Source organism: Zonotrichia leucophrys, chromosome 14 (assembly GCF_028769735.1).
Source record: "Zonotrichia leucophrys gambelii isolate GWCS_2022_RI chromosome 14, RI_Zleu_2.0, whole genome shotgun sequence".
NCBI classification, from domain to species: Eukaryota; Metazoa; Chordata; class Aves; order Passeriformes; family Passerellidae; genus Zonotrichia; species Zonotrichia leucophrys.
The window spans coordinates 928,456-943,408 of record NC_088184.1 but is presented as its reverse complement, the minus strand read 5'-3'; the positions used below and the strand labels follow the sequence as shown (position 1 = coordinate 943,408).

Genomic DNA, 14,953 nt, shown 5'->3' with positions numbered 1-14,953 from the left:
GCTGAGCCACCTCTGGGAGAGCTGGGGAGGAAGGGAGAGGGAGTAGATCAACAAAAGAGATTTTCTCTAGACCCAGGAAGAAGCATTTCAAAGAGGAAAGGAAAAAAGCACGCTGCTGTTGGGAATATTTCAAATGGGAAAACTAGAATACTTACTTCAATAATTAAAACATTTTTTTCCCCTCACAAAAATTCTATGCTTTTTCCTGTAGGAATAGTTGGCAATTATACAAATTAATGCAAGATATTTTTAGTTTGCATTTTTGGGTTTTTCGATGGAAAGAATGCAGACAGGAATGAGCAGCTCCTCCTGGTTCCCTGGCTGCTGCAGCCCCTGGCATGGGGGGAGCAGAGCAGAGCCCCCATCTGAGGCAGCCCCTGGGTGTGGTGCTGCTGCCTGGAGCATCCATGTGCTTCCACAGGTGTTTGGAAGCCACTGGAGCTGGCATTGGTTCCTGTTGGCTGCTTGGATGCTCTGGTCCCCTGCTGCCTGCCCTGTGTGCAGGATTTGTGTGGCTGTCTCTGGTACATTTATGTTTTGGCTGCAAATCCGTGTTTGTAGAAAAACTGGAAAGCTCCAGTGCATTTTTATGTTGCTTTAAAGAACAAAGAGATAAAATTTATCACAGAAGCCCAGGATGGTTTGGGCTGGAATGGAGATTTCAGCTCACCTTGTTCCAACAGCTTCCACTGTCCCATCCCAGCTGGCCTTGGACACTTCCAGGGATGGGGCAGGCACAAGTTCTGAGCTGAGGTTTTAGGGGATGTTTTTCCTGCAGCAGGGATGTGTTTCCCTGGCAGAACCTGGCTCTGCCTTCCTCTGCAGCTGCTCACAGGAGTGCAGAGTCCCCATCCCTGGAAGCATTGCAAAAATGTGGATGTGGCACTTGAGGACATGAAAAAAGGAGGTGGTGCTGTCTTGGTTGTTGCATTTTATAACCTTAGAGGTCTTTTCCAACGTTGATGATTCTGTGATTCTCCAGACAGCCTGGCAGCTGAAGCTGTGCCATTTCTTGGCTGGAAATAGGAGGTTTTTGGGCTCTATTTCCTTGCACCCCAGCCCAGCCCTGTAGGGTGGGGCCCTGGGGCTGCCTGGGACCCAGACCTGATTCTGCCCTGCAGGAATCTTGTCCCCAAGTGCTGCTGCCCAGGCTGGGCTTCCCCTGGGCTGGTTTGGGGCTGTTTGCTCCTGTTCTTCTCCTCACAAGACAGATAAAATTCATTAAGCCAGCCATGAGCAGCTACTTTTCCAGAGCTCTGCTCCCAGCTGCCCTCAGCCCCCATTACTCCTGCACTGAAAACTCTCTTTTTAAGGATTTTTTACTGTGATACACTGGGAGCATAACAATCTTTTTCTGTTCAATGAGCTTGTCTCTCTGACCATGGTGGTGACCTGCCTCTTGTGCTTCAGAGGAAAATGAAAACCAGCCCAAGGCTCTGGTTGAAAAGTGGTGCTCAGGGAGGATTTAAAACAACAGCATGCCTGTGATTGATTAAAAATCTGCTTTTTGACCAAAACATATACAAATAATTAGTTTTGCCAGGGATTAATAGTCAGAGATGGATCAGCTTGGCCCCTGTTCATCTCCAGTGCTGGAAAACTTGGTTATGCTGCAGAAATTAAAGGGTTTCAAGCAAACCAAGCAGCTCCACCAGCTGCCTGGAGTGTCTTCCTGTGCTGGAGCACATAAAATTGAGGCCTGAAGCATCTCCCCTATGGTTGTCAGGAGCAGCAGTGTCCTTTCCAAGATGATCTCAGCAGCTTTTTGTCTCCTGTCGTGTGACTTGGATTTTGAAGCAACAGGGGAGAGCAGCCCTGTGTCATGGGACTGGGAACGGGACCAGGAGCTGCTGGGGGGCTGTGGTGCAGGGGCATCTTGGCTCCAGTCCTGCTCCAGGGATTCTCCTGGGAATGCAGGGCTGAGGGAGGAGGGCAGGAGCTGGCTGTGATGCTGAACCCCTCCACATCCTCCCTGAAAGGTGTTTGTAAATGCACAGGAGGCAGCTCTGTTATTTATCTTGTAAATTAGCCAGCCCTTTACTGTGAGCCGGATGTTTGTCATCCATTACTTGTGCTTCATTAGCTTTTGTCTCCGAAATGTTTCAGAGGAGACAAAAGGAGATACAGAAACACCACAGAAGAAAAGCTGGGAGCTGGGGTATGATCTGTGGCGGGTCTGGTGAGGCTGAGGAGTGGGAGGTGTTTGCTGTGGCCTTGGCAGGTCCCCAGAGTGACCAGGAGTGAGCAGTGACCAGGAGTGACCAGTGACAGGGTCACAGGAGTGACCAGTGACAGGGTCACAGTGACCAGGGTGGCATGGCTCTGGGGGCTCTGCCTTCCAGTCACAGGAGTGCCTGGGCTGCTCCCTCTGCCTGGCTCTCTGTCCCAGCCATGCTCTGCTGTGTCTCTGCCTGGCTCTCTGTCCCAGCCATGCTCTGCTGTGTCTCTGCCTGGTTCTGTGTCCCAGCCATGCTCTGCTGTGTCTCTGCCTGGTTCTGTGTCCCAGCCATGCTCTGCTGTGTCTGTGCCTGGCTCTCTGTCCCAGCCATGCTCTGCTGTGTCTCTGCCTGGTTCTGTGTCCCAGCCATGCTCTGCTGTGTCTCTGCCTGGTTCTGTGTCCCAGCCATGCTCTGCTGTGTCTGTGCCTGGCTCTGTGTCCCAGCCATGCTCTGCTGTGTCTCTCCTGCCTCAGGGCTGGCCAGGCACTGCTGTGTCCCTGGGAGTCAGGTCCTGCTCGTGAGCTGACTGTCAGCCTGGAAGGAGCTTCCTTCTGCATCTCAAACACCCTCCTTTGTGAGCCTCAGAGCTGCTCGTCTGGAGAGCGATCCCTGAGGCTCTTGTGGAGCATCCCAGATGCCTTTGGCCATCCTGTCTGCTTCATTTGGATGGCACAGCCTGGCTATAAGCTCGAGGACCCTGGGACAGTCAGCACACTGGTCCCTGAGGATGCAGGTCACGCTCTGGAGCTGCCAGGAGGGAGGATGCTCGTCTGCTCCACTGTTGTGCTGGGATTAATTTCACCTTTGTCTGCCATCGCTCCCCATTTATCAGAGAGAACCCAGTGAACAGGATAAATATTCATGTTCCATGAATATTCCCACTTCTTTCCCTGGCCCCAGGGAATTTTTGTCTTTGGGGACTTTTTGTTGTGCAGGTGCAGCTCCGGCAGGTCTGAGCTGGGCTCTGCCAGAGCCTTCCCCAGGGCCTGGTCCCTGCTCTGCCCCTGTTGGTGGGGTGTGACCAGGGCAGCAGGAGGGCAGGGAGTGCCCAGGGCTCCTCTCACTGCAGGATGTGGAGGGGATGTCTGGTGGCACCACAGGGACAGAGGGTGACAGAGAGGGCAGGGTGGCCACCAGCAAAGGCCCCATGGGGTGCTCCTGGGCTGGGGAGCAGGGGGAGCATCCCCCTGCGTTCACTGCCTGCAACAGAGCTGGGAAAAAAGATTCTTTTGATGATGAAACCAACGCACTTTTGAATGAATGAATGGCGGTGTCTGGCTCCAATGCATTTCCTTGTCTGTTCACCAATTGGATTCCAGTGAATGGTGAAATGGAGGCGTTGCTACAAAACAGGCACAGCTCATAGGTTGTGAGGGCTGCCATGAAGGGTTTGTGTTTTTCACCTTGTTTCCCTGGGGATGGCTCTGCCCAGCTTGGTGTGCAGGGATGGTGTCGTGGTGCCAGGGGTGAGTAGCAGCAGCAGCAGCAGCTCTTTAGCCCTGGGTAAATGCCTGCTGGGACAGAGGCTGAGGGCAGTGGCTGGTGTGACCCTAGCTGTCACACACCCAAGAGCTCAGGGTGTGAGCATCTGCCACAAAAAGACCTTCTGGCCCTTTTCAGGGTCATTTGGTACTTGGCTCCCAATCTGGTGCTTGGAGCAGGGCTGGGCTTCGGGCACAGGGGGCTCATAGCAGGGAGTGGTGCTGAATCCTCCAGGCAGCTCTGAAATGTTTTCTGAGGCCTGTCCTCAACACAAGGGGTGTGTGACCCACCTGTCCTGTCCTCCCACGCCCCTCCAAATCAAAGTGCAGTTTGTAGGGACAGCAGCAATTACTCCCTGGATGCCAGTGGTGTTTAGTTCAGTGCTGGGGTGATGGCCCTGCTGCAGAGATGCTCTGCAAGTCGGAGAGGTGGCAGGAGAAGAAGCTTTTGGAAACCAGCTGGTGGGAATCGTGGTATTTACCAGCTCACAGCTGAGCCTGGGAAGGTATTTTTATAGCTTCACATGGTTGGTTTTCTCCTTTTCTGAACTTGCACACTGAATGCTGTTCTGGGTTTTGTTTTGCTTTGAAACTGTCTCACAGTCAGATGAAAGATGCTCTGTTTCAGCTCTCATTTTCCACTCTTCACACACATACACCAGCCAGCCAGAAAGGAAGGTGTTTTGTTTGGGTGTTTTTGAATGTGAAAGGAAGATTTCTCCGTGATTTTCTCTGGCTTTGTCATCCACAGGGTCACTGGAAATAGTGCCAGTGACTCACAGGTTTGCTCACAGCTGATAAGGTTTGCAGAGCAAGCTGGTGATTTGAACAGGTGAGGATGCCCTGCAAAGGCTCTGCTCTGCCAGAATCCTCAGGCTTTGGTTTCCAAGGCTACTCTCTGTGTTACCTGTGTTACTCCTTCCCTAGGCTTCAGCACTGCTCTGTGGTCTCCTTAAACTGCATTCCCTGCCCTCCATGGGGTCCTGCCACTGCTTTGGGTGTTGGACTGCACTGAGGCACATCCCAGGGGCTGCTGCCTCGTGCTTCTGATGCACAGCAGCCTCCTGTGCTTCCCCTCCCCTCCTGCAGAGCCCCTGTGCAGGCACCAGCTGCAGGTGGATGTTGCCTTGTCTCCTGCTGCTCTCGGGGTGGGGATGGAGAAGATCCTTGCTCAAATCTCTGCTCAGCCCCGTGGCTCAGAGCAGAGCTCACCCCCAGTGAGCACTGTGCACTGCTGGGGGGTCAGGGGCACAGCTGGGCTTTGGGGGCTCAGCCCAGCCCGGTGGAGTGTCCCAGGAGTGAGTTCTGTGTCTGCCCTGGGCAGGGACACACAGTGGGGTGAGGCACCGTGGCAGGACAGGGTGAATCCTGTGCTGTGGAGCTGAGCACTGAGGGGGAACCTCACAGAATCCCACAAGGGTTTGGGTTAGAAGGAACCTTAAAGCCCATCCCATCCCCTGCCATGGCAGGGACACCTCCCGCTGTCCCAGGCTGCTCCAAGCCCTGTCCAGCCTGGCCTTGGGCACTGCCAGGGATCCAGGGGCAGCCACAGCTGCTCTGGGCACCCTGTGCCAGGGCCTCAGCAGCCCTCAGCCAAGAATTTCTTCCCAGTATCCCATCTATCCCTACCCCCTGTACCTGTCACACCCAGCTGCATCTCCACAAGCTGTTTCAGGCATGGCTGTGGGTGTTGTGTTGTTTCCATTTTGCAGCCATTGTTTGTGTTGCCATGGGGCTCAGGCTGTGCAGGAGGTGCACCCCCCTCCCCACACCCCACCTGCTTTCAGAGGGAGTTTGGTGGGTAATGGCTCCTCCTGCCTTGGAACATCTCTCATTTTCCTGAATCCAGCTGGAACCCTTGCTGAGTTTTTAAGGTCAGGTTGCTAAGTTACACCTCCTTGGAGGAGCGGGCTGGGAAGTGAGTGAGCAGCCATAGGCTGGGAAGATCTGGGAGACCTGTCCCTGTGCAATAGCTGGGCTCTCCTGGCCCCTATCCCTGCCACCCTCTCAGCCTGTTCTTCCCCCAGCCTTCTGCTCTATCAACTTCCTCTGCTGGGTAGATTTAGTGAATTAATTAACTGAGAGGGTGAAGGAGCCCCCCCCAGTTACCTGTGGGATGCTCTGTGGTGCTGCAGGAGGAGCACTTTGTCTACTCTGTCTGTTTTTGATTTGAGTTTTCGGGCTGTGAGCTCTTTGTGTTGTCCCCCTTGGATCTTGGGAGTGGCCTCAGTGTCCCTCCCAGGGCATGTGGCTGTCACCAAGTCACAGCTCTGGGCAGGTGGGCAAGGTCTGGAGTAGCTGCTGCTCTGCTGCTCTGCCCCTTTGCCTCCTTGGTTTCCCCCCCAGGTTAACCTGCTCTCCCTGCTGTGTTCCAGCAGCAGCTGCCTCGGGGAGGGGATTGGCAGGGTGGCTGCTCAGGTTTGTGTCACAGCTGCTGGGACTGGGTGCTGTGGCAACAAAAAGGCTCCCCTGTCCCAGGAGTAGGACATCTCTGCAGGGTCAGCATCCTCAGGCATTTGCAGGACACCTGCAGCAGGTTTCCTTGCTTTGTTCCTGGGCAAATAATATAAATCAATGAGGCTTACTGTGGTCCTTTTTGGGTTGTGAGAGCAGTGGGTTTAGGGTTATTTTCCCCTCCTGCTGCTCTCTCTGGTGCTGCTGGGGCTGCTGACTCCCCCATCCTGCCCTGGGAAGCTGCAGACTCCACACTCCCTGGGCTGGGCTGGAAGTGCTCTCCAGAGTGCAGCTTCTCCCCCACAGATACAAGCTGGGGGAGAGGCTGGAGATGTGTGCAGTTTGTTCCCAGCTTGCAGCAGGGCTGCAGGAGCTGCCTTCTAATTTGCAGTAAACTTTTCTTTCTCCCTCCCTTCCCTTTATCTGAGCCCTTCCCCTGTCTTTCCTGGGTTGGAGAAGGACATCACCATGGCAAGGTCTGGAGATGAGTTCTGCTGGTTTTCCTCCCGTGCTGCTGGGTGTGTGGGGCTGGGGCTGGGCTGGGGGTGCTGGAGCAGCCCTGTCCCCTGCCTGGCACAGTCATTCCTGCCCCACAGCTGTCCCTGGGGCTGGGGCAGGGACCTGGCCCTGATGATGTTCCCACATTTCCCCATCTGATTGTGGACTGGCAGTGACAGAGCTGTCCCTGGGCTCCTGCCTGAGCTCTCACACCCAGCCAGGAGGATTTTTCCACCCCTGTCATGACTCGATTATGTGCTCTCCTTCCTACCCAAATGCCGAACGGCAGCTAAATATAGGCTGTAAAGTGTTGATTGTGGCTTTTCTAATTGAGCTTTACACTCCATCAGGGATTTTTACTAATGGGATGTGGCATCCTTGATAGCACCCAGCTGGGACGCCTGCTTGGGAAGCAGACGGAGATGCAATGTGACTTCCTGCTGCTGTCAGGTCCTGCCTGGCACTGGCTGCTGACAGCTCTGGAGCTGTGCACCAGCTCTGGCTTGGGCTGGGAGAGAATTCATTTTCTTCCCATGGCTGGTCCAGGGCTGTGTTTTGGGTTCAGGATGAGAACAGTGTTGATAACACGCTGCTGGTTTGGTTGTTGCTGGGAAATGCTCTCCCTAGGTCAAGGACTTTTCCATTTCCCATGCTCTGCCTGCCAGGAGGTGCCAAGGACTGGGAGGGATATTCCAGACCATGGAATGTCATGCCCAATGTGGAGTGTGGGGGTTGGCTGGGAGAGGCCTATGGCTGCTGAGGAACAGGCTGGGCTTTTTGGGCAGTGAGAGACTGTGTTGGGCACCACTTGTTTATCTGGGATTATAGTCCTCTCTCTCTTTTTCTTATCTCCGTTTTTATTACAATAACAACAACAACAACAATAATGATAACAATAATAACCCCCACTAACAACTGTATTTCAATTATTACCTCAGCTCATGGGTTTTACTTTTTCCCAGTTCTCCTCCCCAGCCCACCAGGGGGTTGGATGAATGAGGGGCTGTGTGGTACTTATGTGCCAGCTGTGGTTCAACAATGACAAGTGGGATAGTAAATCCATGGAGCTCAATTGTGCTTGGGAATTCGAGCTCAGATTTCAGTGGTAAACAGGTTTCTAGTAGCTTTGCTTTTTCTGACAATATAAATCGCTGCCTGAAGATACATAGCTTGAAAATTGCTTCTCTAACAGAGTGAATTCTTCTGGTTTTTTTCCCCATGTGACTCTTGTGAGTGGCCCTGTGAGCACAAAAGGAACGGGAGCACTAAAATGCTAATGGGGTTCTGCAGGTGATGGAGCTGTACACAGGTATCCTGGGATTTACATGCACAGAAAAAGGAATGTTTTGAACTCATTTATGCAGCACAGCGATGTGTTAAGCTCTGTCCCTGTTGCCTTGTGCCAGTGAAATATGTTACAATGAGATGTACAAATGTTCTGCTGGAATGGAAACTGCTTGGGAAGCTAATTCTGGCTTTGTATCTCTTGGCACATCTTGTTTCCATGCTGATCCCACTGAAGCGTGGGGCCTGGGGTGGCAGGATGGTGCTGAGTGCCTGGCACAGCTGAGGCACTGCTGCCCTGGGCATTGCTGCCCCTGCCCAGCCCCAGAGAGCAGCAGCACCAGGCAGCTGAGAGAGAATGTGATGGATTTACAGCAGTGAGCTGCTGACCCAATGTCAGCACGTGCTGCCCAGCCCTGCCCTGTGCCCTGTGGGGCTGCCAGGGCTGCCAGGGCTGGCAGGGCTTGCCCTCTGCCCCGGCCCCTGTGCCCAGGGCTGGGTGTGACCGTCCCTGGGAGGTGCCTGCACAGCTGTGGCACCACTCTGGCCCTGTGCCTGCCCTCCTGAGTGACACCAGACTGGCACCACTGGAGCTGCTGCTGTGTCTGGAATGGGAGTGCAGAGCTGTTGTGACAAACATGTCGGTGACAGGCCAGCACTGAGGGTCAGCAGCTTTGGCATGATAGACTCTGCCTGTGTGACTCTGAGCACTGAAGCATGAAATAGGATAAAATTTAGTGGTGGAACGTGCAGGGAGGCAGAGGGGTTGCCCTGCTGTCTGCATCAGGAGCTCAGGTCTGCATGATCACAGGGCTGGAGCCCCTCTGGAGCCAGGCTGGGAGAGCTGGGGGTGCTCACCTGGAGAGGAGAAGCTCCAGGGACACCTCAGAGCCCCTGCCAGGGCCTGAAGGGGCTCCAGGAGAGCTGCAGAGGGACTGGGGACAAGGGATGGAGGGACAGGACACAGGGAATGGCTCCCACTGCCAGAGGGCAGGGATGGATGGGATATTGGGAATTAGGAATTGTTCCCTGTGAGGGTGGGCAGGCCCTGGCACAGGGTGCCCACCCTGGATCCCTGGCAGTGCCCAAGGCCAGGCTGGGCAGGGCTGGGAGTGACCTGGGACAGTGGAAGTTGTCCTGGACAAGGCAGGGGGTGGCACTGGATGGGCTTTAAGGTCCCCTCCAACCTAAACCATCCTGGGATTCTGTGATGCTCCAGAATGGGTGGAAAAAGCTGAGTCCAAGAGAGAGGGAGGGCAGTGAGGGGTGTGGAAATATCCATGGGGAAATAAAAGCTAATTTTGTGAGAGGAGACTGAAAGAATTTGTGTTAATCAGCCTTGAAAAAGGCAGGCAGAAAGGGGCTGGGACTTCATTATAATGGAAATTAATCATGGGAGCAAACACCGTAGAGGGGGGATAATTATTTAAGCTAAAGGTTAATATTGGCACAAGAACAAATGAGCATAAGCAGTGAAGAATTGTGTTTTAGATGGAAATTTGAATGATCTGTACCGTTCATTATGAGATTTGCCCATGGCAGGGCGTTGGAATATCATCTCTAAGGTCCTTTCCAACCCAAAGCATTCTGTGGTTCTGGAACAGCCTTGGGGTGTCCTGGGGAGCTCATTTGGGCTCAGCTGTGGGCTCTGTGAGAGCAGGGGACAAGGGACAGCCTTGGGGTAATCTCAGCCCAGGACACCCCACAGCAGTGCTGGGCTCTGCTCCTTTCTATGGCATTTCTGGGTTCCTTGGAGCGCTGCTGGGGCTGGTGTCATCCCCAGCAGGGCACCTGAGGAGCCTCCTGTGGCCCTGGGCTGCCCCTGGGCTTTGGGACTGTGGCTGTGCGTGGTCACCCTGACACGTGGGCTGTGTCCTGCTCACCCTGGCAGGTTGGCAGCCCCAGCATCAAACTCAGTTGAGTTTTGACCTCGCAGAGACATTGAATTTATGTTTCTGCATGTTCCACGACACCCTGAGGACCTCTGCAGTCCCTTCTGTGTGAGTCTGGCTTTCTGGAGTGTGGACCTTCCCTAGTACCTGTTCAGTGTCCTGTTTTCTACCTCAAATCCCTTTCTGGTGCTGTGGATGATGTTTAATGGGGGTTTCACTGTCTCAAAGGAATTTTTTATCCCTTCAGTCTTGAACCCTCTGGTTTCTTTATTTGGTTAATTCAGATTATCTGGGAGTTTTGAGGTGGGCTGGGGTCTTGAATTCTTTTTGTGCTGGTTGTGCCTTGCAGCTCAGGATGCTAATCCTAATTACAGTGGCCAGGGAAGAAGGCTTCACTGGCACAGCAGCAGCTTTGCTAACAGAGGGTGCAGTGTGGTGCTGAGCCAGGTGGGCAAGAGGCCAGTGGCACCTGGCCTGCACCAGCCATGGTGTGGCCACAGCCCCAGGGCAGTGACATCCCTGTGCTGGGCACTGCTGGGGCACCTCCAGTGCTGGGTCCTCATGACAAGACGGACATGGAGGGGCTGGAGTGTGTCCAGGGAAGGGAACAGAGCTGGGAAGGGTCTGGAGCACCAGGAGGAGCTGAGGGAGCTGGGAAGGGGCTCAGCCTGGAGCAAAGGAGGCTCAGGGGGGCCCTTGTGGCTCTGCACAGCTCCTGACAGGAGGGGACAGCCGGGGGGCATGGCTGTGCTCCCAGGGAACAGGGACAGGACAAGGGGGAACAGCCTCAAGTTGTGCTAGGGGAGGCTTAGATTGGATCTTGGGGAAAATTTCTTCATGGAACATCTGCCCAGGGCAATGGTGGAGTCACTGTTCCCAGAAGTGTTGAAAAGACCTGTGCATGTGGCACTTAGGGGCATGGTTTAGTGCTGGGGTAAGGGTTGGACTTACTGATCCTGGAGGGCTTTCACAACCTGAACAATTCCATGATTCCATGAAGGGCATAGCTATGCTCAGCCAGGGGCTGTGTGTGTGTCACAGAGGGGTCCTGGCCTGAGGGACCCCTCCCACCCCCTGAAAGCCCTGTGTCCCATCCCACCTCCTGAAAGCCCTGTGTCCCATCCCACCTCCTGAAAGGCCTGTGTCCTGTCCCAGCTGCTGAAGGCCCTGTCCTGTGTCCTGTATCTGTGTCCTGTGTCCCATGGCAGCTGCTGAAGGCCCCTGTCCTATGTCCTGTGTCCAGTGTCCTGTCCCAGCTGCTGAACACACCTGTCCTGTGTCCTGTCCAGCTGCTGAAGGCCCTTGTGCTGTATCCCATGGCAGCTGCTGAAGCCCTGTCCCGTGTCCCGTCCCCCCTCCTGAATGCCTGTCCCGCCGTGTCCCGTGTCCTGTCCCACCTCCTGAATGCCTGTCCCGCCGTGTCCTGTGTCCTGTCCCACCTCCTGACGGCCTGTCCCGCCGTGTCCCGTGTCCCGTCCTCCCTCCTGAGGCCCTGTCCCGCCGTGTCCCGTGTCCCGTCCCCCCTCCTGAATGCCTGTCCCGCCGTGTCCCGTGTCCTGTCCCACCTCCTGAGGGCCTGTCCCGCCGTGTCCCCGCAGGTCCCTGGACAGGAAGCTGCAGCGGCCGCTCCTGGGCAAGTCGCGGACGCTGCCCAGCATCCCGCAGTCCCCGGTGCTGAGCCGGCTGCCCCTGCTCGAGCCCGCCGCCTACCGGGACGAGATGCCGGAGCAGAAGCCCTACCAGAAGCACTCGGCCTCCGAGCACCAGAAAGGCTGCACGGTGCCTTCTGCCGGTGAGTGCGCCCGCCCCTCTGTGCCTACGGGATCCCAGCCAAGCTTCCCCGCTTCTCCAGGGGTACAGACCCCACTCCAGCCCACCTGGAGTTTATTCTGCTCTGAAAATAGCACTTCTTGGTGAACTTTTGGGGGTTTTGCCCCTGGTTGAGTCTTTCTTTGTGCTTGATACTTAAACCTCCCCATCCTTCATATAATGCTGGTGAAAAAGAAGAGCAGGTTGTTGGAAGCCACCCGAGGTGGAGGGGTGATGCTTGGAGCCTTCTGCCTGAGGGTGCTGGGGTGAGCCACCACCCTGGGGCCTCCTTGTCCAGTGCCCAGGCCTAGGTGCCTCTGTCTTATTTCACTTGTAGCTGGTCTGCACCAGGAGCAGTGGCAGGAACATCATGACTGTGCTCTTCCCACAGCCCTGGCCTTGGAAATTTGCAAATGCTCCCAGCCTAGCGCTGTGTTTTGGTGTTTGGGCAGCCCTAAGGATTTTTATAATGTTCTTCTACTCTCATGCTGATCCTGATGAAATACTAATATTGCTGGGCCAGCTGCTCTGAGCAAGTTTATTGGCAAAGCTGCTGATGGCCAAAGTGTTTCAGTGCTTTTGGTGCCAGCAGAATCACGCTGGGACCATAAAAGTGATGGGAAGGGGGATTATTAACACTGAAACAAAGATAAAGCCTGGAAGCCAGGGCTGACAGTCCAGTGTTGAATAAAACCCTTATAAAACAGCTCCCTTCAAACAGCACCCTTGGATTTTTTTATTTTAATGGGGTTTTTTAAATTATCCCTCTCACAGTCAGATCCGTGTGTTGCTCAGCAGAGCAGCTGTCCAAACCCTGGATTAATTTTGATGCTTTGCATGCTACATTTCATTTCCTGATGCTACTAATTCTCCCAAAAGTTGTGCACAGAGCAGATCTCTGCACATGGCTGAGCCCATCCTGCCACTCCTGTCGTGACAGAGTTCCTGGGTGTCCTGCAGCACCTGAGCCACTGCTGCCATGTGTGGGACCTGGGGGTTTTCCTTCAGCCCATCAAATTGTTAGAGTGGGTCTTTGAATGGATGGAAACCTGTGGGAAGGCTGTGTAGCCTTCACCACGAAGGACATGGCATCCAGAGCTCCCTTGCACACCTGCAGGTCCCCATTTGCTCTGTTGGTGCCTCCAGGGAGCTGTGCTGGAGCTGAAGGACGGGAGTGGGAGGCTGGGGTGAGACTGTGGGGTGATGTTGCCCTGTGGGTCAGCCCCACTGCAAACACCTCACCTCCTGCTGCAGACTCCTGCTGTCCTGGGAGTGCAGACAGGCTCGTGCTCCTTGGAACAACTGTCCTGGAGCAAACCCCATGCACACCCTTCCTGCACAGCAGGAATCATGGAAACTCTGAGTGCACCTAAGAAGTGTCTGAGATCTTCCTTTGCTCATGGCTGGAAGGGGCCAGGGGTGCCAAGAGGAGCAGGAGTAGGAAAACCCTTGGAGACTGGAGGGCTCCCTCCACAGCCAGAGCAGTGGATGAGTGAGTGTGTTGTTTTCAGTCCAGATTCTCCCACTTTGTTTTCCTGGCTCAATTAGAAACTGCTAATTATTTACTTATGAAGGCTGTCAGGATGATGTCCCGGAGCAGAAAAAGAAGAGATGCCACTGCTGGCAGGGTAGGACATTTGGACAGCACAAAGGGAATGGAGCAGCATGTGGTGCTGAAGGTTAACAAGCCCTGGGATGCTGACCAGGAATGCAGGATTCCTGTAAGGATTTATGAGCAAGAGCTGGGCTGCTGGGCATCAGGATGGAGAGAAGTTGGAACAGGGTCCCCAGAAAGCTGTGGCTGCCCATGGATCCCTGGAACTGTCCAAGGCCAGGATGGACAGTGCTTGGAGCAGCCTGGGATAGTGGAAGGTGTACCTGCCCATGGCAGGGGCTGGAATGAGATGTGCTTTAAGGTCCCTTCCAACCCAAACCATTTCATCACTCTTGGATAAGGTCCTTTCCCTAAAGAAGTGGTGGATTTGCTGTGAGCAGGCACTACCACCCCCCATTGAAGGTGGGGGGACACAGGACCAAAACCAGCTCAGAAGGGGCTCATGCACAGGGACATGGCAGGAGCAGGGCTGTCCTTGGGAGATGTGATGAACTCATCTTCAGGAGTGTTCATGGCTGTGGAGAGGAACTGCACTCTGCTCAATGCTGTTCTGGGGGCCACGAGCAGAGGAATCTCCAAGCAAGATGGAAGATGTGATTGTGTCTGGCATGGATGAGATGTGACATCCTCATGTGACCACTGGGACGTGTTCCTCAGCCTTTTCCTTTGTGTCCCATGGTTCCAGTGTGTCAGCACTGGAGGAGGGATGTGCTCTGGCACTTGACAGGAGGTCACAGGAGGATGTCTTGCCGTGGAACCACAGCTCCTCTGCAGGTCCTTGTGAGGACACCAAGGTGCCTGGGGGGGAGCTGGGACCCTGAAGATGGGCAGAAGAGCTGAGCCCGTGGCTGCTGAGCCTCCCAGAGCCCTTCTTTCCCTTCAAAACAACCTTCCACCTCATTCCATGAGCTCAGGAACTGGCTGGGCTGGTCAGCAGGTCTGGGTTTCCTGCTGGTCTGGTTTTGTTTTTCCCTGCAGGACACCCATAACAGTACTGGGGTCAGCTGGACAGGCTGTGAGCTCTTCCTCCCCATCCTATATCCTTCAACTGAAACAGCCTGAAACAGCTCCAGTATTAACCCCACATTCTTATGTCTCCAAGCCCTGGAGAGGGAAAGACAAACACAAAGGGGGCTTGACTGGACAGGGGACAGTGCCTGCCTTGTCCAAGCCATTGTCCCTTGGGTGTCACACTGCACTCTGCCAGGAGGTCTCACACATGCTGGTGGCACAGAGCAATGATCTGCCTGTTGCTTCTTATCCCTTGTTCCAGTGTGGAGATTTAGGAGTGGGACTGAGGAATAGCCCTCCTTTTGCTCTCTCACCTCTTCCTTCTACATCAGGCAGGGGCTTCTTCTCAGCCTTTGAGCACTGCAGCAGCCCTGAGCTGCAGCCTGCACAGAAACTCTGCATGGTTTACATGCCTGGTCCCTTGCAGTTCCCTCCTCTGGCACCTGGAAGGAGCAGACCACTCTGGAGCTCTTCCCTGCCTCCACTCTCTCTTGTCTGTCAGGAACATGCAGAGCTCTTCAGGAGCTGGCTCCATGCCCTGCTGTGGATCTGGGAAGAAGTTAACTCATAGCATGGCTGGTGTGAGTTTATTGTGGGAATTGTGCCCATGGGAGGAAAATAAAGAAGCCACAAGGAAGCAGCTGGATTTGAGCTTAGACCAGGACCCTGGAATTAATTTTTCTTCTACTT

At 54.5% G+C, this 14,953-nt stretch overlaps 1 protein-coding gene across 5 annotated transcripts in view; it reads left to right on the top strand.

Annotated features, from left to right (window-relative positions):
* The window catches only part of LOC135454069 (ankyrin repeat and fibronectin type-III domain-containing protein 1-like), a 241,614-nt gene that overhangs the window by 62,770 nt on the left and 163,891 nt on the right, over positions 1 to 14,953 (top strand). For all 5 annotated transcript variants that reach the window (XM_064725806.1, XM_064725807.1, XM_064725804.1 and 2 more), the window contains one exon: positions 11,427 to 11,620. In XM_064725806.1, coding sequence (XP_064581876.1) covers positions 11,548 to 11,620 — 73 coding nt within the window. In that variant the 5' untranslated portion in view covers positions 11,427 to 11,547. The remainder of the gene's footprint in view (positions 1 to 11,426; positions 11,621 to 14,953) is intronic.